Here is a 24,499-nt window from a genome sequence, read left to right on the forward strand (position 1 = left end):
CTCATAGTGTAGTAGCAGATCAGAAATCTATTTTGGCCCTAAACCGTTTAGTGATTTATAAACCAGCAAAAGTATTTTGAAATAAATTCTTTGAGGCACTGGAAGCCAGTGTAGAGACTTCAGTACTGGAGTGATGTGATCCACTTTCCTGGTTTTAGTGAGTACTCGGGCAGCAGCGTTCTGAATCAGCTGCAGTTGTCCGATTGATTTTTTAGGGAGATCTGTAAAGACACCGTTACAGTAGTCAAGTCTACTGAAGACAAAAGCATGGACAAGTTTTTCCAAATCCTGCTGAGACATAAGTCCTTTAACCCTTGATATATTTTTAAGGTGGTAATAGGCTGATTTTGTAATTGTCTTAATGTGGCTTTTATAATTCAGGTCTGAGTCCATGACTACACCAACATTTCTGGCTTTGTCTGTTTGTAACATTGTCGTTTGAAGCTGAGCGCTGACTTTTAATCGTTCCTCTTTAGCTCCAAAAACAACCACCTCAGTTTTTTCTTCATTTAATTTAAGAAAGTTCTGGCACATCCAGTCATTAATTTGTTCAATGCACTTATTCATTTGTTGTATTGGGCTATAGTTCCCTGGCGATAAGGTTATGTAAATTTGTGTGTCATGGTACTATGGTAACTTATTTTGTTGTTTTCCATAATCTGAGCCAGTGGAAGCATGTAGATGTTGAACAGAAGAGGCCCCAGAACTGAGCCTTGGGGAACTCCGCACATCATATTTGTATGCTCAGATGTATAATTACCTATAGACACATTGTAGTCCCTATTCTTTAAATAGGATTCAAACCACTTTAGTACTGAGCCAGAAAGACCAACCCAGTTTTTCAATCGGTCAAGTAATATGTCATGGTCGACCGTATCAAATGCAGCACTGAGATCAAGTAATACTAAGACTGAAATTTTGCCACTATCTGTGTTTAAGTGGATGTCATTAAAGACTTTAACGAGAGCCGTCTCAGTGCTGTGGTGTGGTCGAAAACCCGACTGGAAGGCATCAAAACTGTTGTTTAGTGACAAAAGGTTGAGTTGTTGAAAAACGCTTTTTCTATGATTTTACTTAAAAATGAAGGTTTGATATCGGCCTATAGTTGCTCATCAGTGACGTGTCTAGATTGTTCTTTTTTTAATAGTGGCTTGATGACTACAGAAGCACTGGCAAAGATCAGGATGTCCCTTTCTGTTCAGTAACCTTGTTACTTGCAACATTTTCTTAAGCTCTCTGGTTCTTCTGTTCCTGTGCTTCAACCTCAAAGCCGTCGTTGCAGTAGGGATTTAGGTCGGTGCGAGCAGCAGAGGACCTCCTGATTCTACAGCAGATCAGTTTGTAGAGAGCCACCAGAGGGATGGAGATCACAGGTACTACACAGAGGAGGATGATTATGGCAAACGCCCAGCCTGGATAGGGCTTCACTTCAGTTTGGGGGAATAGTTCCTGAAGAAAAAGACAAAGCCATATCAAATGTAATGTGTAGAATATTGTAACAATATTACATTTGAAAATTAAGTTGAACATAAGGCTGCACAATTAATCGCAATATTTGTTAAACAGGGCTCGACATTAAGGCTTGTCCGCTTGTCCGGGACAAGTGGATTTTTTGTAGGGCAAGTGGAAGAGAAATTTACTTGTCCCACTGGACAAGTTAAAACTCAAACAAACTAAAATGCCATGTTAGTTCACGTCATGTGCCACTCATTACGTCTATGTTACTGATTTGAAACGATAATTTCTTTCCCCCGCAATCCCGGTCAGCGGACCGCTAACGTTAGACCCAGCCCCCTGTTCAGCTCGTTCTCTGTAAGCAATGCAGCATGAAAGCACGGTGAACTTGCCGGTGTTAGTTAGCTAACGTTAGCTTGTTAACTCCGCCTTAACGTTACCTCCTCGCCACATCGTTGACAGAAAAGGAGAGACTCGGTGCTAATACGGCACCGTTGCCTTAACGACCGTTATCTACCGGACCGAATTGCAACGCGGTGCCACTGAAATGCCTGCGCTTCTCTCGGATGCTCCAAAAACGGACGTTAGGGGCAACCTAAACATCGCCGCATGTTACGCTAGTTAACACTACACTCAACAGTATTAAAGTAACTCTAAAATTAAATGTGACAGCTAAACGGTGTAAAGGTGTGTCTGTATTTCACTGGAGAGGAACATATGACAGTGTGCCGCTGCTGTTGTCGGAAAAACGCAGATGTTGCGTTCACTTGAAATTCGCCCAGCGCCGCGGGTTGCATTCAAAGTTGTTGTAAAATACCCTTTTCCTATCCAGTGGTTGTTTTTGCGCTTTAACAGGAACTTACTGGTGAAAAAGTTATTGTTGTTACATTTTTAATAAATCATTTAATTTTGCCTTAGCAATAAACAAGCCGTAGTCACCACTACCTCTGGTCAAAATATTGACTTAGTATCTCAGAATATAAACTAAGAATCTCAATATATTAATTTATCTCAAAATATTGACTTAGTATCTCAATATTGACTTAATATCTCACCATATTGTTCAGTATCTCAATATATTGATTTATCTCAAAATATTGACTTAGTATCTCAATATATTGACTTAGTAACTCTGAATATTGACAAAGAATCTCAAACCTAAAAACATTTAAAATATTGACTTACAATCTCAATATATTGACTCAATATCTCAAAGTATCGACTTAGTATCTCAATATATTAACTTAGAATATTGACTAGGAATCTGAAAGTAATGACAAACTTTAAAATATTGACTTAGAATCCTTATTTATCTGCACACGGTAAACTATAACATATTACTTTGTATTATGGAGTCTGGAGATTCTTTTTTCTTGTAGAATGGGAAAACTATTGTCGTGAGCCGACGGTTTTTACAGTATACAACATTGTATTAATGTTGATAGTGTTTGGATGCTTTCAACGGTTTGTTCAAATTCTGCATTAGCAAAACACAATTTTTGTCACAATTTTTTTTTTCTTTACCCGGACAAGTGACTTTTATGCATGGACAAGTGAAACGTAAATGTACTTGTCCGAAGGACAAGTGCCTCAAAAAGTTAATGTCAAGCCCTGTTAAAGGCAAAATCAAACCGTTCTGGATCCAGTATTGTGTAACTGCAGAGACAAATGTTATCCTAAGGACTAAAGAAAACATATTTGATTGCTACAGATCCTCACAAAAATTGCACTATAATTTTAGTTGTGTTCATTTTAATGTTTTTCAATGAAAATATGAATAATGATAGAAAAATTGTGAATCGTATACATTTTGTGAGATTTTTCTTTTCTCTTTATTCTCTCTTTAAAAGATATCACTCGCAAATCTGTGCACTAAGTATGAAGCTACCGCCAGCAAGCTATTACATTAGCTTCGTTCAGTTCAGTTCAATTTTATTTATATATAGCACGTTTAAAAACAACCATAGTTGACCAAAGTGCTTAACAAGCTAAAAAAAAGAAAAAAAAAGATAATATACACAAACAATACACGATACACAATAACCAACAGTAGAAAAAAAGGTGTCAAAGTTCAACTTGAATTGAAAGCCAACAAATGGTAGTGGGTTTTAAGCAAGGACTTGAATGTTTCAATGGTCTGAGATGTTCTTATATGAATAGGTAAGCTATTCCAGAGGTTTGGAGCAGCCACTGAAAAGGCTCTGTCACCTTTATTTTTTAACCTGGATCTGGGCACATCAAGGAGCATCTTATTGGAAGACCTCAGTGCTTTGATAAGGTGTGTGGACATGTAAAAGCTCCGATAAATAAGAAGGCGACAACCCATTTAAAATCTTAAAAACAAGCAATACAATTTTAAAATCAATCCTGAAACAGACAGGAAGCCAGTGGAGCGTGGCCAAAACTGGTGTAATGTGGTCACGCTTTTTGGTCCCGGTTAAAAGTCGAGCTGCTGCGTTCTGGACTAACTGTAACCGACGAAGGGATGACTGATCCAATCCAACATATAAAGAGTTACAGTAGTCTAATTGAGACGTAATAGAAATGCATGTATGACTCTTTCGAAGTCTTTGCGAAGCAGGTAGGTCTTGACCTTAGCCAAAAATCTCAGCTGGAAACTGGTTCTCATAACAGAACTAATGTGTATGTCAAATTTTAAAACGGTCAAAAATCACACCCAGATTCTTGGTAAAAGGACGAATATGGGAATCTTAAGTACCAAGAGCATCTACACAGGCACTAAAATGTTCCGCACGACCAAGTGCCCATATTATGAAAAAAACACTTTTTCTGGGATTTGGGGTGTTCTTTTGTGTCTCTGGTGCTTCCACACGCATATAAACTTTGAAAAAAATCCACCCGTGCTGTTTTGAGTGAGATACGGTTTCTGAATGTGTCCTGCTTTCAGTCTCCGGGTGAGCTGTTCAAAATCGGCCCGGACTGTGACGTCACAATCCGAAACGATAAAAACGTTAGCTTGTAGCATTAGCAGACATGGGGGACTCGAGTCGCAAATTTTAGGACTTGAGACTTGCTTGATTAACATTCATAAAAGACTCGACCTGACTTTGACTTGATATTCATGACTTGAGACTTGACTTAAGCCCTATTCGCACGGGATAAGTATTACCTGGGGACCTCTTGTAGTTTATAAATTACCCCCACACGTCTGTATTTCGTCTGGCGCATTCACACGGGATAACTGAAGTCTGTATTTTACTCAAATTTACAGACATTATCCCCCGGATATGATGTCAAAACTTTTCATTTATAATTGACAACGCAGCCAGTTAGACCCCAAATCACAGAGATGCCGACCGCGATCGGGACTAATATTATCACAGGACCTCCGTTTTCGGCGAAATATGGTAGGTCATTTGTGGGGGAATTATTACTTTACAAATTACAGACATGACCGATTCGCACGGGATTAAGATCACAGACAACCTCCGCGATTATTACAAATGACTGGAGGTCACCAGGTAATACTTATCCCGTGCGAATAGGGCTATAGACTTGAGTCAAATGACTTGAAATGACTTGATTTTCTGTTTAATAAATATATTTTTCCCTTCTGATATTGAGGAGGAGTTAATTTTACGATTTTAGTGCTATTGCATGCGCAGGAACCGTTGATATGATGACGCGGCGCGCGGCGGCAGACCGTCGGTAAACAACACTGGCTATGGCTAGTAGGCTAACTTAACGTCATGGATCCCTCTCATGGGCGCCGATACCATGGGTGCTCGAGCTCCGGAGCACCCACAGAAAATACTGACCCCTATTGAGTGCCAGACTGCCAGTTCATTTTTACGTTAATCTAAAATTAAACACTGCAGTTGTGGAGCGTCGGTCATAGTGTGATTGGTTATGTCGGTGGCATTGATTCTTAATTTCCCACGAAGCTGATCGCGGTTACGTGCCAGTTAAACTTTTCATCTCCGATCCTATCTGTATTTGTGAGAAGTGGCGCTGTCCTGGCTTTATTATGGCGTGTGTGTTCGTGTCGGCCGCTGTCCGTAAGGTTCTGAAATGCAAACATTTTTTTTGTAAAGGGTGTGCGCGTGTGAGCACCCACGGAGGAAAACATAAATCGGCGCCTATCCCTCTGCACAGAAAATAATAAAGTTTGGCTATAAGGATTACACATCTGACCAGGCAAAGAGAAAACATATGGCAGTTTGCAAGGTCTGCAGTACTTATTTCCGACGTCGAATTTCATCAGACACTTAAAATCGGGAGAGATTCGGGTTCCAGTCCCCATATTCAGCTTTTGGCCATGAATAAGCACACCCTCCCCTCTTTGTTGAGCGAATAAAACTAGGCACACACACACAACACAAACCTCTCTCTCTCTCTCTCTCTTTTTTTTTTTTTTTTTTTTTTTTTCTCTCTCTCTCTCTCTCTCTCTCTCTCATAAACACACACATGCAGACGTAAGTATGTGAATAATTAAAGCTAGGCATACATACAACGCACTCTGCACTCACACACACGCACACATTCACTCACAAATACACTGTCAAATATCACCATATACTTTCCATTCCATGTGATAGGCTAAGCAAAGGTGGTGGGATTCAGCTACTCCTAAAGAATATGTTTTGTTCTTTAAGAGAAGGAAAGGTTAAAGGATGTGTTTCTGTCATAAAAGTGAGCCATGTTTGAAGAATATTATTTGACTTAATTTTGGTTATTTGAACCATTATACTTTAATTGTTTGAAGGAATTTCATGATTTAATGTCATGTTTGAGGCATATTGAACAATGTTGATTTATTGTTGGCCTAATATCAGTTTTAGGCTGTGATTTTTTTTATCTGTGTTATTTTAAACTCTTCAATGTATGTGGACGCAATGTCTTTTGAGTAAAAAATGCAAATAAAACTCCAGCAGTTCATAATCACTGTCTTTAGCTCGTTTAAAAATGGAAACTTTTGTATGACTTGACTTGTGACTTGCTTGACCAAAGCTATGACTTGACTTGACTTGCTTGATTGTCACAAAAAATGACTTGGACTTGCTTGAGACTTGAAGGTTAAGACTTGAGACTTGCTTGCGACTTGCCCATGTGTGACTTACTCCCATCTCTGAGCGTTAGCATTAGCGTTAGCATGCTAATGCTAACGCTAGCATACCTCGTTCTCATTAGCAAAGCACTGCTACAACACACACAAGTTCACCATAATCTACAAAAGAACTACTTACATGTGTGCCATTCTTTTACTTCTATGGAGCTTGTTAAGGAGGGTTCAGTTTAATAGGGATCTTCAGTACAGAGCTAGCTAGCTGACATGATCTACATCTGAGCTACTGAGCATGTGCGAGTGCAATCAAAGATAGTACAGAAGAAGAAGAAGAAAAGAGGTCTCACTCTGTAGCTAAAACAGAAACCAGGTGAAAAGAGGATCTGCAGCAGTGAGAGAGAGCTGTGCAGTACAACAAAAATATGGTGTTTTTTGAAAATTAAACCATGTAAACCTATTCTGGTACAACTTTAAAATACAATTATGAACCTGAAAATGAGTATAATATGGGCGCTTTAAAAGTCACTTTGTTGTTTGCGGTTTCACCCTCATCCATATAGCTTTATATTTAGCATACAGGCATGAGTGCATCAATCTTCTCACCTAACTGCAAAAAGCAAATAAGCGTATTTCCAAAAATGTCAAACTATTCATTTAAACCTGCAATAATGTTTTTATTTTTTGGCTTTTTGGGGTCCGTGCAAGACACTGTTACAGCCGCACTGACATATTATCATCATATAAGGTTGTTATGGGGAACATTGGCAAATATATCCAGCAGACACAAAGCAAAATTTGCATTTATTTGGAATGGTGTTTTCACGCGAATATTCACTCTCTTTTAGCTCTATTTTTGGTCTTCACCAACTCTTTGGGAAATGTCTGGCTTCTTAGCTGCTCCCCTATGGTCACCAGCTAGTCGCTAACTTTTGTGTGCCGTTGAGTGCCGTGCAGGTAGTGTACAGTTAGTTTAACAGGACTTTTCTTTCTAAAAAAGAATAGTTCTTCTGAAGCTGAAAATATGAAGCTGATTATTGTGATAAGACATCAAAGGGTAAGTTGGGGGCATTCAATCTAAACCAGAGAGTAATAGTGATACTTTTCTGTGGTTTGTCTCACAACATTTTTTATTAATTTAGGATTTGTAATGATTCACACAATACACTAAATTCTAAATATACACTAAAATCTTAACATGTCAGTACCCTAGACTTGCTTACATAAGCTGGGTTCCATGTGGGGTAAGATGGGGTTGTCTGTGCCTGGACGACCACGTAGGCAATCAGCACCACCAGGAGCATTAAAGGACTGATCACCATCCAGCATGCCTTCCAGAAGATGTTAGGCCTATTCCCAGTCATGAAATAGATGTCTTCACTGAAACTGTCAGAGGTTACGGGAACAAGAGAAAGTGTTTAACACGTTGGGATCTAAATTGTCTTAATCTCATAAAATGATACAGAATCAAAGAAGAAAAGTTACTTTTTCATTCCATAGACATAAATGACTCCAGTAATCTCAAATAATGAAACGATTAGCAGAGGTACAGAGCCCACGTAGCTGTTGAAGACTTCAAACCAGTAGTTCCCCGAACCCAGGGTGAAGATGAGAGCCGTCAAGAAGGCTACCAAGCAGATGATCGCTAAGGAAGTGAGAAAAAAAGCTCAAGGGGGAGTTCAAAGGGGAAAACATGAATCCCTTTGACTGATTTGCAGGTACCTGTTACGAGTTCTTTTGGGATCCACTTAGGCACTAGTTTGAGGTCGTTGATGGGCGTGAGGACTCCCTCTATGTTGCCAAACATGGAGGAGAGACCCAAGCTGAAGAGCATGACGAAGAACAGTATTGCCCATATCTGCGAGCCTGGCATCTCTATCACTGCTTCGCTGAACACAATAAAAGCCAGGCCGGTACCTGACGCGCTCTGTGGGAGAGAGGCAAGAAAGTAATGAGGAAGCATAAACTGGCCGTACATATTTGAACGGTACATGATGTACTGTACTAGAAAGAAAAGGGAGGCGAGAGCAGAAAAAAACAACCAGGATTTAAGTGGAGACAGAAATTTGAAAAATGAGACTCAGGCAAAAAGAATGCAATGTACAAGATTGGATGTGTTTTTAAAGTTATAATAATACCTGGTCAAGGAAGGTTTGCAGGTTACAGTGCGTCAGGTCTAGACTGGCCACCTCACCTGGAGATGTTCCATTTAAATACTCGAGCCAGTGATCATAGTTCTCCACAGTTATGTTCTGTTCTGAAAACTCAAAGTAGTTGGTAAGAGCCAAGATGTTTCTGCAGATGAGATACAAAAAGAATCGGCCTCATTAGTATCAAAAAGAAAGACAAAAGAAGCTTTAGAATTACATAAAGTATGTGTGCTTACATACCCCTTAATACAGGAGTTGTAGGCGGTGGTGGCTTTAAATCCCAGGATGGCGAAGATGGGAATGGAGGCATAGAGAGATGTGGCACTATTTATTACTCCTACTAGAACAGCATCCCTCTCACAGTTGTTTCTTATTGACACAGAACAGAAAAAAAGTCATACACAAATCTTCCCAATTTTGCTGAGAGTGTTAAGGAGTTTTAGGCCTTACTTCTCTTCGTTGTAGCTGGAGAAAGCTATGAGACCTCCAGAGGCCACAGAGAGAGAGAAGAAGATCTGGGTGGACGCGTCCAGCCACACCTGAGGGTTCTTCAGTATCTCCCACTACAGCGTGCGTAAACACAGCACATCCGGTCATTGTGTCCGGCATACAGTCTTACATAAACCTGTATTGGCAACAAGTGACCAAACTCACATCAGGAGTGAAGAGGTACACCAGTCCATCAGTTGCTCCAGGCAGAGTGAGGGCACGGATCAGGAAAATAGTCAGCACCAGGTAAGGGAATGTGGCTGTCACATACACAGCCTGAAACATGCAAACATATGATATAGCATTATTCATATAATTCATATGATTTATTTCTCTTTTTGTCATGGATTTATGGTACAGTGGTTGATTTTAAAATAGCCCATTATATATTTTCCACCAGATAAACCGACCTTTCCCACGGACTCGATGCCTTTGATGAAGCAGATGTAGACCACACACCATGCACTGGCCAGACAGATGACCAACCACCACTGCAGGGAGCCGCTGGTCTCGATGTCAGGTGTGATGTTCAGGGTCTCCCGGTACCAAAAGTAGTTCACTGGAGTGCTCTTCTCACACTCCACATTATAGCCTATTTGGATGCAGACACAAGCGAGAACGTGGCATCTATGATATTTTATAAGGGCTCAATCATTTTAGTTATTAGTGTTTATTTTGGCATTAACCTTTGTAACGCAGTTAATGTACTTTCAGAGTGCGAACTGTGCAAAGTATTAAAGTTTCTTTTGTATCCTATCAAGAGATGTTTTCCTGCATTGTTGCATTTAGTATTAGTAGTATAGTAAGTAATACTATTTTTTTTTTTTTTTTTTTTAAGATACTTTTTTTTTAATTTTAATTTTTTTTTTTTTCAATTTTACATACTGAACAGACAAATACAATTGAACAAGAACAAAAACCCTCTCCCACCCCCCACCCTCTGCGGCCTTGAGGGAAAAAAATAAATCACACCTTGCCTAGTCACACTCTTCTAATTCTTGTGACGCCGAGGTCACCAGAACTGATACCCGTGCTGCTGCGCTTTTCCATAGGTCTATAGTAGATGATTTGGCTTTTTAATCCTTGCTGTAGAGAGCTCAAGCATGATTATGTCTAGAAAATACGGCAACCACTGTTTTATACAAAGCAAGTCGGGGGGAGCCAAACTTTCTTCTGTCTCCCAAGCAGGTGTAATTTAGAGTCGTCATTAAGTAACAAAACAATTGTGTCAGTAGGAAATGATGAAGAACTCATGCACCTGTTCACACTCCCAGACCATGTGCAGGAAAGTTCCAGTTTGTTCAGGTTGACAGAACGTGCAGTAGGGAGTGGGAATGACTTTAGAGACGTATCTCTTCTGGGGAGTCCAATATGTCCTATGACATATGTTGAAGTGGATCTGCTGGTGATTTGGGTTCTTGGAACAATGGAAAATGTTGTCCCAAACTGTCAAGTAATACTATTTAAAAAAAATGTATTACCATGAAATTGATTTAAATAGGATTGAATATGATTATGATTACTGAAAACAAATGAGACCATAATGATTTTTGCTCTTTACATGTCACTAATTCCACTATCTGTCACTGAGCTTTAAAAGTACGATCTTTTATGTTGTGGTGCAGAATCCCTTTGTGTCATGAAACAATAAAAATCCAATAGTTTTCCTATAAAATCTGATCTGGATTGCAACGTAGAGCCTGAGAGTTAGGAGTCCTCTTCCATAGTGTACCTCCATTTCTCAAACTGATTGATACAGTATAATTTGACATATAGTTGTATAGGCAATACTTCTGTCAGTGTGGCAGTAGCAATCGCAGTGTGACAATAAATGTATCAAGAGCAGCTAGAATGACTGACTGGTGGGGTTTCTTGTTACCTGTGAGGTTATCGTTGAGTGGACACTGGCTCCAAGGCAGGGGGTTTTGGAAAGAGTGAAATAAATACCACAGCACCCAGGCCAGGATGGTGTTGTAGAAAATGCCTACCAGGAATGACACCAGCATGGAGGCAATTCCTACTCATAGGAAATAAAGGACATTTTCAATACCACAAAGACTTTCTGCTCTTGAAATAAATAAGAATCTGACAAATAAAAATCCTAATAAATGTTACTAATAATTCTAGGCCACCCACCGACTCCACCCAGTAGAGGTGAGATGGAGTTCCAGACACCGATGCTGCCCATACGCAGCCTCTGTCCTATAGCCAGCTCCAGGTAGAGCAGGGGGAGGCCCTCAAACACCAGAGCTATCAGGTAGGGGATGAGGAATGCACCTGAAGATATGAAGTAACCATTTACCTCACAGTTAAACATCAGCTAGATTAGTCCTCAGCCCTTAGTATTCATCAACATACTTTGAAAAAAATGTGCTGTTTGAACCAGTGTTAGTAAAACAAATGGCAACTAGACATTAAGTGATCCCTGTAATTAATTAATCCAAGTAGCCAAAAACACAAGTCCAGTCAGGCTAGTAGTAATGTAATATGATCAGGGCCAAATGCGGTTAAAATATATTTTGGCGGGTAACATTTTAAAGCTACTAGACAATTTGGCCGGTGATGAATGAAACAAACAACACTGCGTCTGTTTGAACCGTCAGGCTGCAGAAATGTTTCCAGATTGGTCTGTTTTCCGCCAAGAAATTTGGGCAGTTTTGTGTGTGTTTGGCTTGGAAACCTACTCTTTATCTGGCACCACTGCTTGTAGTAGTACTAATCCTACGTTTCCCATGAACACTATGTCGTGACATGTTTTACAGCCGTTGGCACTTGCCTAACGTGTGTGGTATAGATTACGAGCTACGCTAAAACAGAGAAGACGAACGGAACGGCGCCAAAGAAACCAGAGGAGCTGAATTTTAAAGTAAAGTTAGTTAGGAAAAAAACAAACGTGGCTAGGAGAAAATCTGATTGGCTGGTAACTTTAAAAATCAACTAGCCGTGTTGGCTGGTGATCAAAAAAGTAAATTTAAAGCCCTGTATATGATAATGGTATCATATAATAGCATCTCACCTCCTCCGTAGATTTGGCACAGATATGGAAATCGCCAGACGTTTCCAAGTCCCACTGCAAAGCCAATACATGTTAACAGGTACTGAACCTTGTTGTCCCATTTGGGTCTCTCCTCCACCCCTGAGTCTTTCGTTTTGCCCATCCTCAGCTGGAAAAAAAGGCTTAGCACAATTCCACCTCTCTTACAAGGATTCAAATCTTCTAGTCTTTAGTGGGCTGTCCTATCGGGTGCAGCTCTGAGTTTTACTGATTTTATTGAAGAAGCCAAGCCACCAGGGAGTGATTTAAAAAAACATCAGGCAAAATGATTTAATGGTTAAACCTCTCCGGTTGTTTAAAATGTGAGTGTGCCAAGACTCAGATTAATGGATAACGTGGTGATGCAGTTTTAATGTTATACAGTCAGATGCAGTCAATAAAAAGACACCTTGACAGTTGTACCATGGCAGAGCCATATCTTTATCAAACATGGGACACATGCTCACAAACCTCTTCAAGGTTCTGATAAAGGAATTGACTCCGGCTCAGGTGGCTCCATGACACCTATTTATTGAATTTTATTGAAAACATTTCTGGTACAGGATATAAAATCCTCTATTCCAGACTCAAACAACACAAAAGAGCTTATATATATATATATATATATATATATATATATATATATATATACACCGTATTTCCTCAAATAAAAGCCGGGGCCTTTATTTACCTGAACTGCAGAAGGGACCAGGCTTGTATTTGAAGCAGGCTTTTATTAGAGGCAGGCCTTTATTTCTAATTCCATCAGTTTGATAAGTATAATTATTTTAAATAAACTGTTTTAAATGAAAAACCATAGCGTTCACATTTGCAAAAATATCACCATATACATCAACAGCCAGAAGGGCGACAAAGCAATTTGGGTCAGAATGAATCAGACACCACCATTGTGTCAGTTTGAACCCTGTAAACGTACCGGTTATTTATTTCAAATACAGGTACTACAGTATTACTGGTAGATTACAATAAGAGCATACAGTAGTTACTAGGGGTGGTACGGTTCATGAAAAAACACCGAACCGCTCGGTTCGCTAGTCTCGGTTCGGAGCATGTGTGTACCGCGACGGTTCGTTCAGTACACTGTTAATGTGCACTAACCTCTTACTCGCCGTAAGTGCCCACTTTCGACACCTATGTTAAAACGAGCGGGATGGGCCTGACAAACGCAACCCATGGCAGCTGATTGGACGATCGTACACATGGGTCTGGCTGGTCCCAAATTTCAAAACAGACCGTCATGGCGGCTCGTCCCAGAATACGATCTCATATTGTACTAAAATAGTTCACCGAAACGTGTTTCTGAAAACATTTTAAGCGAGAAATAGGCCATGCAGTTGCTGAATCTGTCTTCATTTCAGATCGACAAAGGTCAGTTTAAAAGATTTTCATCAGATTTTGAGAGACACGAGCCGACCGCTCCTCAAGTGGAGTGGGGGTGCCGCTGCGGGTCACGTCACGTCACCTGCAGAAATGTCCAGTGGGAGAGAGGCTGCCCAGAGCTGGAGGATGCGCCAGCGTCGTTTATAGTCTGGTGTGTGGGAACATTTTGGATTTCACGTTACCTATATGGAAATAAAACAATATAGAACTGCCACTGTGTGCACGTTTTCTGCAACATGCATTCAATATGCTAATTTTAGCTATATGCTGAAGTATATTCTGGAGTGTTAAAGAAAAAATAAGAAACCGTACTGAACCGAAAACCGTGATACGAACCGAACCGTGGGTTTTGTGAACCGTACCACCCCTATCACATACCCTTCATTATACCTAGATATTGGCATGGTTTTATTTCAGTTAGCCTAATAGCTGGTTTGATTTGCATTGAGAGATGATTTTATGGAAAGTACCCCATGCCAATCTCAGTATACTTTAATACGTGTCCTGTAGAGAAATACTCGGATACTTTAATACAATATAGGCACAGAAAGGATGTTCAGAAGACTTGCAGGCGACGAGTGTTGCTGCTGAACCTTCTGAGCACTGTGTCCTTCCATTCGCTTGTGCATTTGCATGTCAAGTCTTTCTCGAATGCAAGCTGCACCAAACGGGCCTTTCTCTCATGTAGCATAGAGCTTCTGTGTTCCGAAAAAACATTTCTCAGAGTGGAGAATGAATTCTCACACGTTGCTGTGGATGCGCCAAATGTTAATGCATGTTTGAAAGCACTCAGCACACTGGGCATGGCAATCAGATGGTTGTGGTAAGTTGAGATGATGTGCTGTATGGTCCAGTCTCCCTCCATTGCTTGCTTTTGTGACATTAAAAACTCTTTAGCAACTTCAAACTCAGCGTCAATTATACAGCTTTCACATCGAGGAAGTTATCCCCTTCTGGATTTAGGGCTGCAAGTGCACTTGCCGGTTGTGAGTTGCGCTCACTGTATCTACGCTCAAGTTCCCCAACCACCAACAGTGTTGTAGTACAGTCTCCGAAGTTCAGCTTCCAAGTCATCATCCAAGTCTCTCCTGTAGAATTTTCTGAACACCACCACGTTTCCCCGAAATAAGAGAAGCTCCATCATATACCTGACTTTTTGAGGTATCCAGGCCAACCTTGTTAAGTTAAGTCAGAACGCTGTCAGTTAATGTCTGTGCGTCTCCTTTCTGAGCCAGGTCACTACACATCTTGATAATGACATTGAAATTCTGTCTTACAATTCATTAGTTGTTGTTGTTGTTAATACATGTTGTGAGCGTCTGCACGTTTTCCATTTCCTTTTCCCCCTGCAGCTCTACCAAGGACGTGTTCAGGACTTGCTGGACATGCTGCGGGCCTGTGTACACTCCATCCCTCCTGGGCTCCACAGTGTGGGGGATGACAGATATACCCAAGGACGACCCACAACCCCTCTACTTTAAGGTTGGTTTTTGTCTCCCAGTTTTATAATTGTACTGGCAGAGACTGAACAAATTGTAGTGATGTATTTCATGCCATCATATTTATTAATTTTTATGATGATACTGCTACTAAAAACTGTAGTTTTTGCACTCTGAAAATAGGTTAAAATTGGTTAAATGCTGTTTTCCTCCTTCATTCATCATTCATTCATTCATTCATTCATTCATTCATTCATTCATATGTCTTTCTATGCATTTAGGGTAGATTTGAGTGGAGCCTATAGAGAGTCATGACAGACTCGTTGAAGTGATTAGCCAGGGGTTGGTTGTGTCCAGTCTGCTCTGCTGTTTCTGCTACGGATCACATGGAGTAGCAGAAGCATTAGTGAAAAGAAAGGGTACAGCAGACGGCTATGTATTTCAGTTCACATCAACTACTATAGATGTAATAACACTTCTGCGGCAGCAGAGACCAGTGTTTCTGTATTGTAGCTCCTTTCTATTTATTGTATGTGTTATTTTCCTCTGTCTATGTTCTGTAGATGTTTGACTGTAAATGACTGGTGGATGACTTCCTTCTGATCACCCCCAGCACAACGCTTTCTCAATAATCTTTATTTGTAGAGCACATTTATGGGGCGGCTGTGGCTAAGTGGTAGAGAGGTCGCCTGCCAATCGGAAGGTGTGTGTGTGAATGTTTATCTGATGAGCAGGTGGCACCTTGTACGGCAGCCTCGGCCACAGTGTATGAATGTGTGTGAATGGTTCCTGTACTATGTTAAAGCAGTCGTTAAGACTAGAAAAGCGCTATATAAAAAACAGTCCATTTACATTTACATTTCAAATCCAAGTTCTGAAGAGCTTCAAAGACGAAGCAAGTTAAAAATCAACAAATCCTAAAATCAAGTTAGAAAATGTATATGGTTTTATAATAAGAAGTATTAAACCAATTCCAGAAATATAAAAGAAATAAAGAAGCAATGTCAAATATTTTTGTTCATAAAAATCAAGATAAATGCTGCAAAGTATGCATTAGGAAACTACTTTTTTAAATTTTAAATAGAAAGAGTTTGTTTTGCTTTGAGGCAATCAGCAGTCAACAAGCAAAAAACAGCCGAAGCAGAGGTTATTGGATGGGTGGGTGCACCTTTCGCACCTATCCCGGTTTCTGAACATGACGTCAGCAGGGCTTTCAAGCATGTGAACACCAAGAAAGCAGCAGGACCAGACAGTATCAGTGGGCGGTTCCTCAAAGTATGTGCTGACTAAGTAAGCATCGGTGTTCACAATGATACTCAACCTTTAACTGGCTCAGTCTGTCATACCTACAGTATGTACTTCAAGAAGTCCATCATCAGTCCTGTCCCCAAAAAAACAAGACCAGCCTGCCTGAATAACCACCGCCCAGTGGCACTCGCCTCTGTAGTGATGTAATGCTTTGAACGGCTGTTCAAAGATTACATCTACTCCTCGTTATTCAGCACAGTGGAGTGGACCCGCTACAGTTTGCCTACCCTCCCAAACGATCGATGGAAGATGCTGTGGTGAAACACCATGTTGTGGTATGATGAGACAAAGGGAAAGCTAAGACAACATCAGGTCATTCATAGGTCACAGGTCAGTGGGCGAGAATATTCGGCCAGTCTCTAATAACCAAACCTCTTAGTGTAGAAAAATGTATGTGTCTCTACAGATTCAGGGAATCTAGGCAGCTGTTTGATAAGGGAATGTTTTTGTTAACGGACTGTCTCTTTTTGGAGTTCGGTGAAAACTAGGCTTTAGTTAGGCCATCTGTGTTTTAGGCGCCTGCAATATCTTTGTTTCATTGAAGGTTCAGCTAAACGTAACGCCTCCAGCATGAGTTTAAATACACCTTCAGGAAGACAGGAACTTCCGAGAGTTGGGACGGCATGACATGGCCTAACTTTTCTCCTCAATTGAGAGTCCATTTAATGCTTCTGTGTAATTAATCAAAGTCTCATTGAATCAGTGTGGACATCACTAAGTTTGGATGGGACAAGAAAGAAGGCGAGAAAGGACGACAGGAAGTCACCGTGCCTGTCCTAGATGCAAGCCCCATTGCTCCTCCTGCCCTGTTGGACATTATCAGCTGTAGCTGCAAAGCTGGCTTTAAGACCCCACCCATGTCCTCCACCCTGAGTAACACCTTCTCACCTCAGGCAGGCAGTCCCACCGTGCAGGCTCAACCGCTTAAAAAACTCCTTTGTCCCCCTGTCCATCAAAGTCCTAAATGAACAAACCAGCCAGAGCCTAACCCCTGAAATGAAATGAAATGCATTTACAATCATGATTCTACATTGATGAGGCTGCTAACCCTTACTGCACATATTATGTACACTATTGGCGACTTTCATGATATGTCGTACAACGGGCAGTGTGCTATTTGTTAGCTGGTGGCAGTCTGTGCATGTACTATATGTATGTATGCACTATGTTATGTTGTATTTCCTAAACAGCAGATACTGTATGTACTGTATGTGCCCAAGACAAATTTCCTTCAGAACAATAAATGCTTATGTTATTCATCATTAATGAGCCACACATACATAAAATGGACATAGCCATTACACTGCACTGTGTAATCATAAACACAGCCTCACTAAGTGTTTGTTTCAAGCCAGGTAATTACACACCTGCAGAAAGGTAGCGCCCTTAAAAATAAATAAATGAAACATGAAAACATCATCATTATACCTGTGCCAGAAGGCCAATCCCTTTTTAAATGTGGACTTTGTGAGAGGTGTACCCAAACAAACAAATTTAGATGGAACACGTCAGTTTATTGCCACTTTTTATTAGATTTTGCAAGTGCAGGAAATAGTTCAGGTGGATGAACTTTACGGTTTACCATCAAAAAGTTAAAAAAAAACACATTTATGTGCTCTGATGTCATCCTCTTTACAGAGAAGTGCAGTCTAGAGCGGCGTCTGTGGGATCTGAGGCTGGCCAGGGTTCGACAGGACCCAAGAGGACTTTTTGGCCATCCAGATGTAGACCGTAATATACTACCAGCCAGCCCCAATTACAGCTCCCATCACAACCATGAAACCCTCAACAAGTATTTTTGCTTTTCTCATCCTCATGTTTAAAATCAGTGATTTGGATCTGATCTTCAGGGTGTGCCACGTATCCGTTACAGTGTCGGGAAAGACTCCTTAGAGAGAGAAAAACAGTCCTTTGCCATCTGATATAAAACACTTAAGTGATAAACTGCAGTCATAAACAACAACCACCATATCAGTAAGGATGGATAACTGAAATTCATCCAGCTACTGTACTAGACCCCACCTCATCCCACAGCTGATTGTCTGGACTTTGATTCACACTTTGTGCTAGTTTTCCACATAGAAGACATGCCATCATTAGTAAGATCATTTGTATGTAAACAAATTCACAGAAATATTGTCAGCCTCCACATGAATAAGTCAAATGATGACTTTGGTTTTATTTTCAAATTTTTACATTACACTGACAATCTTTTGGAAAGCTCACAGAAATCAGATGGTTTTGCGATGAACAGTAGAAAGCTTAAGATCTCATTAAAAGGATTCATTGTTTTTTCAATCATCTACACTGCGCAACAACGGGCAAAAGGAAAGAATTCCAATGTTTAATAAATAGTAATATGTCAGCTGTCCAGTGAATTAAGATAAAATTTCACAGAAGCACTGGCAAAGATCAGGATGTCCCTTTCTGTTCAGTAACGTTGTTACTTGCAACATTTTCTTAAGCTCTCTGGTTCTTCTGTTCCTGTGTTTCAACCTCAAAGCCGTCGTTGCAGTAGGGATTTAGGTCGGTGCGAGCAGCAGAGGACCTCCTGATTCTACAGCAGATCAGTTTGTAGAGAGCCACCAGAGGGATGGAGATCACAGGTACTACACAGAGGAGGATGATTATGGCAAACACCCAGCCTGGATAGGGCTTCACTTCAGTTTGGGGGAATAGTTCCTGAAGAAAAAGACAAAGAAGTATACAATATAAATTATATAAATTTGCTGATTGTCTTTATTCCCTCTTTAAAATGGAGACCACTCTCATACAGTATCTGTGCACTAAATATGAAGCCACTGCAAGCAAGCGATTAGATTAGCTTAGCTTAGCTTAGCTTAGTCTCACATTGCCAGACCTATCTCCACAGGGCTGTGGAGTAAGGTTTGACTACACCACAGATAAATTCTGGGATAGAAGAAAAAAAACACTCCGAACACAGCAACATTGGCTCTGCAAAAATGGTCTCGGGGAAGGAAATTGTTTTTTGTGGAACATTTGCACACAGTTTGTTCACCCAATACAGTGTCATGATGTATATAAATTAGCTGGATAAATGGTTAAACATTATTTGCTCTTACTAGTGTATCACTGTGTGTACTTTGTCTCAAAGCGTCCTAATTAGATAGTAAATGCCGTAAACAAATCTTAACAATCATTAACGATCCAAATTTTCAGCATGCTTGCTAGCTCGAAGTTTGTTGTTGTCTACCGAAGCGAGGGATTTTGAAAACGCCGACACACAGAGAGCAGGAGCGGAAATGTACCCTTGTTGGCCCAGACTAATCTAAGTTTAACTTTAAAGTCACTTTGGACTCAGTTCTACTAAATTCTTAACATCTCCATGTCAGTACCCTAGACTTGCTTACATAGGCTGGGTTCCATGTGGGGTAAGATGGGGTTGTCTGTGCCTGGACGACCACGTATGCAATCAGCACCACCAGGAGCATTAAAGGACTGATCACCATCCAGCATGCCTTCCAGAAGATGTTAGGCCTATTCCCAGTCATGAAATAGATGTCTTCACTGAAACTGTCAGAGGTTACGGGAACAAGAGAAAGTGTTTTTGTCTTAAGCTCATTGGACCATACAGAATATTAAAGAAGAGGCGAACAAGTTACTTTTTCATTCCATGGACATAAATGACTCCAGTTATCTCAAAGAATGCAATGATGAGCAGAGGTACAGAGCCCACGTAGCTGTTGAAGACCTCCACCCAGTAGTTCCCCGAACCCAGGGTGAAGATGAGAGCCGTCAAGAAGGCTACTAAGCAGATGATCGCTAAGGAAGTGAGGAAAAAAAGCTCAAGGGGGAGTTCAAAGGGGAAAACGTGCATCCCTCATAACTTTTAGAACAACTTAAGGTGATTTGCAGGCACCTGTTACGAGTTCTTTTGGGATCCACTTAGGCACTAGTTTGAGGTCGTTGATGGGCGTGAGGACTCCCTCTATGTTGCCAAACATGGAGGAGAGGCCCAAGCTGAAGAGCATGACGAAGAACAGTATTGCCCATATCTGCGAGCCTGGCATCTCTATCACTGCTTCTGTGAACACAATAAAAGCCAGGCCGGTACCTGACGCGCTCTGTGGGAGAGAGGCAAGAAAGTAATGAGGAAACATGAACTGGCTGTACATATTTGAACGGTACATGATGTACTGTACTAGAAAGAAAAGGGAGGCGAGAGCAGAAAAAAACAACCAGGATTTAAGGGGAGACGGAAATTTGAAAAACAAGACTCAGGCAAAAAGAATGCAATGTACAAGATTGGATGTGTTTTTAAAGTTATAATAATACCTGGTCAAGGAAGGTTTGCAGGTTACAGTGCGTCAGGTCTAGACTGGCCACCTCACCTGGAGATGTTCCATTTAAATACTCGAGCCAGTGATCATAGTTCTCCACAGTTATGTTCTGTTCTGAAAACTCAAAGTAGTTGGTAAGAGCCAAGATGTTTCTGCAGATGAGATACAAAAAGAATCGGCCTCATTAGTATCAAAAAGAAAGACAAAAGAAGCTTTAGAATTACATAAAGTATGTGTGCTTACATACCCCTTAATACAGGAGTTGTAGGCGGTGGTGGCTTTAAATCCCAGGATGGCGAAGATGGGAATGGAGGCGTAGAGAGATGTGGCACTATTTATTACTCCTACTAGAACAGCATCCCTCTCACAGTTGTTTCTTATTGACACAGAACAGAAAAAAAGTCATACACAAATCCTCCCAATTTTGCTGAGGGTGTTAAGGAGTTTTATTGCTTACCTCTCTTCGTTGTAGCTGGAGAAAGCTATGAGACCTCCAAAGGCCACAGAGAGAGAGAAGAAGATCTGGGTGGACGCGTCCAGCCACACCTGAGGGTTCTTCAGTATCTCCCACTACAGCGTGCGTAAACACAGCACATCCGGTCATTGTGTCCAGCATACAGTCTTACATAAACCTGTATTGGCAACAAGTGACCAAACTCACATCAGGAGTGAAGAGGTACACCAGTCCATCAGTTGCTCCAGGCAGAGTGAGGGCACGGATCAGGAAAATAGTCAGCACCAGGTAAGGGAATGTGGCTGTCACATACACAGCCATTTTTTTTTTTTATTTTTTTTTAATATTTTAAAAAAACCCTTTCCGCGGTTGGAGGAAAAAGAGGACACCCCCCCCCACGCACGCCCCAAACAGATGACCAACCACCACTGCAGGGAGCCGCTGGTCTCGATGTCAGGTGTGATGTTCAGGGTCTCCCGGTACCAAAAGTAGTTCACTGGAGTGCTCTTCTCACACTCCACATTATAGCCTATTTGGATGCAGACACAAGCGAGAACATGGCATCTATGAAATTCTATAAGGGCTTAATCTGAATGTTATTAAGTTTTTTTTTTTTTTTTTGGTTTAAACATGCATCAGCTTTTGTAACAGAGTTCATCTATGTTTAGAGTAAACCTTTCTTTTGTATCCCATCAAGAGATGTGTTCCTGCATAGTTTGATTTAAAATGTGGAAAATGTATAGTATTTATTATGGTTACTATAAACAAATGAGACCATGATGATTTTTGCTCTTTGTCTGTGACTCATTCAACTATCTTTCACTGAGCAAAAGCATGCTCTTTATATGTTTGGTGCAGAATCCCTTTCTGTCATAAAACAATAAAAATCCAATAGTTTTCCTATAAAATCTGACCTGGATTGCCACGTAGAGCCTGATAGTTAAGAGTCCTCTTGCATCTCGTAACTTCATTAGAATTATGCTAGTTACTCAAACTGATTGATACAGTATAATTTGACATATAGTTGTATAGGCAATACTTCTGTCAGTGTGGCAGTAGCAATCGCAGTGTGTGACAAAGGTATCAAGAGCAGCTAGAATGACTGACTGGTGGGGTTTCTTGTTACCTGTGAGGTTATCGTTGAGTGGACACTGGCTCCAAGGCAGGGGGTTTTGGAAAGAGTGAAATAAATACCACAGCACCCAGGCCAGGATGGTGTTGTAGAAAATGCCTACCAGGAATGACACCAGCATGGAGGCAATTCCTACTCACGGGAAATAAAGGACATTTTCAATACCACAAAGACTTTCTGCTCTTGAAATAAATAAGAATCTGACAAATAAAAATCCTAATAAATGTTACTTATAATTCTAGGCCACCCACCGACTCCACCCAGTAGAGGTGAGATGGAGTTCCAGACACCGATGCTGCCCATACGCAGCCTCTGTCCTATAGCCAGCTCCAGGTAGAGCAGGGGGAGGCCCTCAAACACCAGCGCTATCAGGTAGGGGATGAGGAATGCACCTGAAGATATGAAGTAACCATTTACCTCACAGTTAAACATCAGCTAGATTAGTCCTCAGCCCTTAGTATTCACCAACATACTTTGCAGAGAACATTTAAAATAAGGTTTATAATCATAAGTGGCTGTTTGAACCATGTTAGAGAAACAAATAACTACTTTTTATTACCTTAAGCAATAATAAGGGAAATTTTAGGCTATGCTAAGCAATACTAAAAGACCTCCAGAAATTGAAATACATTAAACACTAACTGATCACTGGAATTTATTGGGGTTTTCTAAGTGTCCAAAAACACAGTCAGGCTACTAAAATGTAAAAAAAAAAAAAATAAATAAAAACTGTATTAAAACCACCACTGTTTCAAATAACACCTATATAAGGCTAAAGGTACTCAAGAAAAATGTGTCTAATTTATCACTAAGCCAAGGTCAAATATTGGCTCAGCTGAGTGCCTGTGGGAAGCAGGAATCTCAGAGTCAATATGTGAAGGATATAGACTCTATGCACATTTACAGGATTGGCTGTTTACTCAACTACATTCTGACCATGTAGGATTCTGTTTGGGACTCAAGAGATCTCACTGCGAAGTATGTGGAAATCAGTACAGGAATTGGGGCAGCTGAGCGAAAACAATCCCTGATGTTTACCATGATCAATCAAACACAGATAAGGCTCACCATTTTGACAATAACTTGCCTAGTCCATTTGTTAATGACTAATTATACTGGGACAAAAAGAGTTTCTAAAGGGGTGCTGCAATTCAATTCACTATCTCATGATTGGATGAAATAGTCTGAAAAATAAAAGAAATGCAGTGGAAAAAACAGCATAAGTAATGTATACATCTTTAACAGCAAACTTAATTAAACTGTGTTGTGATGTGCAATAGTGCGAATATAAGCTAGCTCAGCAAGTCGTATGTTAGCTTCGTATAATAGTATCTTACCTCCTCCATAGATTTGGCACAGATAAGGAAATCGCCAGACGTTTCCAAGTCCCACTGCAAAGCCAATACATGTTAACAGGTACTGAACCTTGTTGTCCCATTTGGGTCTCTCCTCCACCCCGGAGTCTTTCGTTTTGCCCATCCTCAGCTGGAAAAAAAGGCTTAGCACAATTCCAGCTCTCTTACAAGGATGCAGCTCTCCTAATCGTAAAGTATACACTTCAACTGGGTAGTATTTATTTTTAATTGGTCCAGAATTCTCCACCTGATCTCAGCTCAGTATATGTGAAAGTAAATACTGTCTTGAGTGGTTTAGTCCAAGTGATGTCCCTGAGCTCCTCTCGTCCTCCTTTTTTTTTTAACTCTCTTTAGTGGGCTGTCCTTTAATGCCCTATCAGGTGCAGATTTGAGTGTTAAAGATTTTATTGTTTTTTTGTATGAAGAAATCAGGCTGCCAGGAAGGAAGGAAAAACATTGTTTTTTTTAGATGGGAGTGTGCTAAACCTCAGATTAATGGATAACCTGGTGATGCTGTTTCAATGATATACAGACCTTAAGTGCACCGTTCGGATGCGGTCAATAACAAGACACCATGACAGTTGTATCACAACCTGCCTGTATCTTTACCTCATACAGCAAAGTTTATACCTTTTAAAATTAAACAGGGAGTGTTTCAGAGGGAGGGAACGCACACAGGTGACCGATGAAAGAGAAATGTGCCTAAAATTAAAAAATTTAAAGCAATAAAAATGGAGGAAAAATGGAAACGGTAATTACAATTTAATGGACTTTCTGAGCATACCTGACATCAGTATGTTACAGTAGTCAAGTCTGCTACTAAGGAGAAAACAAGCGCTGATCTTGTGGTGTCGTGGCAGAATGTTATTTTTTTGTTATATTCCTTATCTGCAGCTGATAAAATATCATTAATAATAAACGCATCATGTCTTTATTTTCCTGTGACTGTGAGCTCAGC

The 24,499-nt window shown here is 40.5% G+C and overlaps 1 protein-coding gene and 1 pseudogene across 2 annotated transcripts; both read right to left on the minus strand.

The window, feature by feature from the left end:
* Positions 1 to 1,085: 1,085 nt before the first annotated feature.
* On the minus strand, positions 1,086 to 12,372 carry slc6a18 (solute carrier family 6 member 18). Of its 2 annotated transcripts, XM_039820830.1 has the most exons (12): positions 12,134 to 12,372; positions 11,254 to 11,394; positions 10,997 to 11,134; positions 9,528 to 9,709; positions 9,283 to 9,393; positions 9,079 to 9,191; positions 8,869 to 8,997; positions 8,617 to 8,773; positions 8,201 to 8,405; positions 7,964 to 8,123; positions 7,702 to 7,864; positions 1,086 to 1,449 (listed from the first exon to the last, which is right to left on the minus strand). In XM_039820830.1, the coding sequence occupies exons 1-12, from the start codon at positions 12,273 to 12,275 to the stop codon at positions 1,228 to 1,230; spliced, it is 1,863 nt and encodes a 620-aa protein (XP_039676764.1). In that variant the 5' UTR covers positions 12,276 to 12,372; the 3' UTR covers positions 1,086 to 1,227. The 2 variants fall into 2 exon arrangements, with proteins under 2 accessions (XP_039676764.1, XP_039676765.1); XM_039820831.1 differs by lacking the exons at positions 1,086 to 1,449; positions 7,964 to 8,123 and having other exon boundaries at positions 7,707 to 7,864; positions 12,134 to 12,364.
* Positions 12,373 to 17,811: 5,439 nt separating this feature from the next.
* LOC120571744 lies at positions 17,812 to 23,878 on the minus strand (annotated as a pseudogene).
* Positions 23,879 to 24,499: the final 621 nt, after the last annotated feature.

Source organism: Perca fluviatilis, chromosome 13 (assembly GCF_010015445.1).
Source record: "Perca fluviatilis chromosome 13, GENO_Pfluv_1.0, whole genome shotgun sequence".
NCBI classification, from domain to species: Eukaryota; Metazoa; Chordata; class Actinopteri; order Perciformes; family Percidae; genus Perca; species Perca fluviatilis.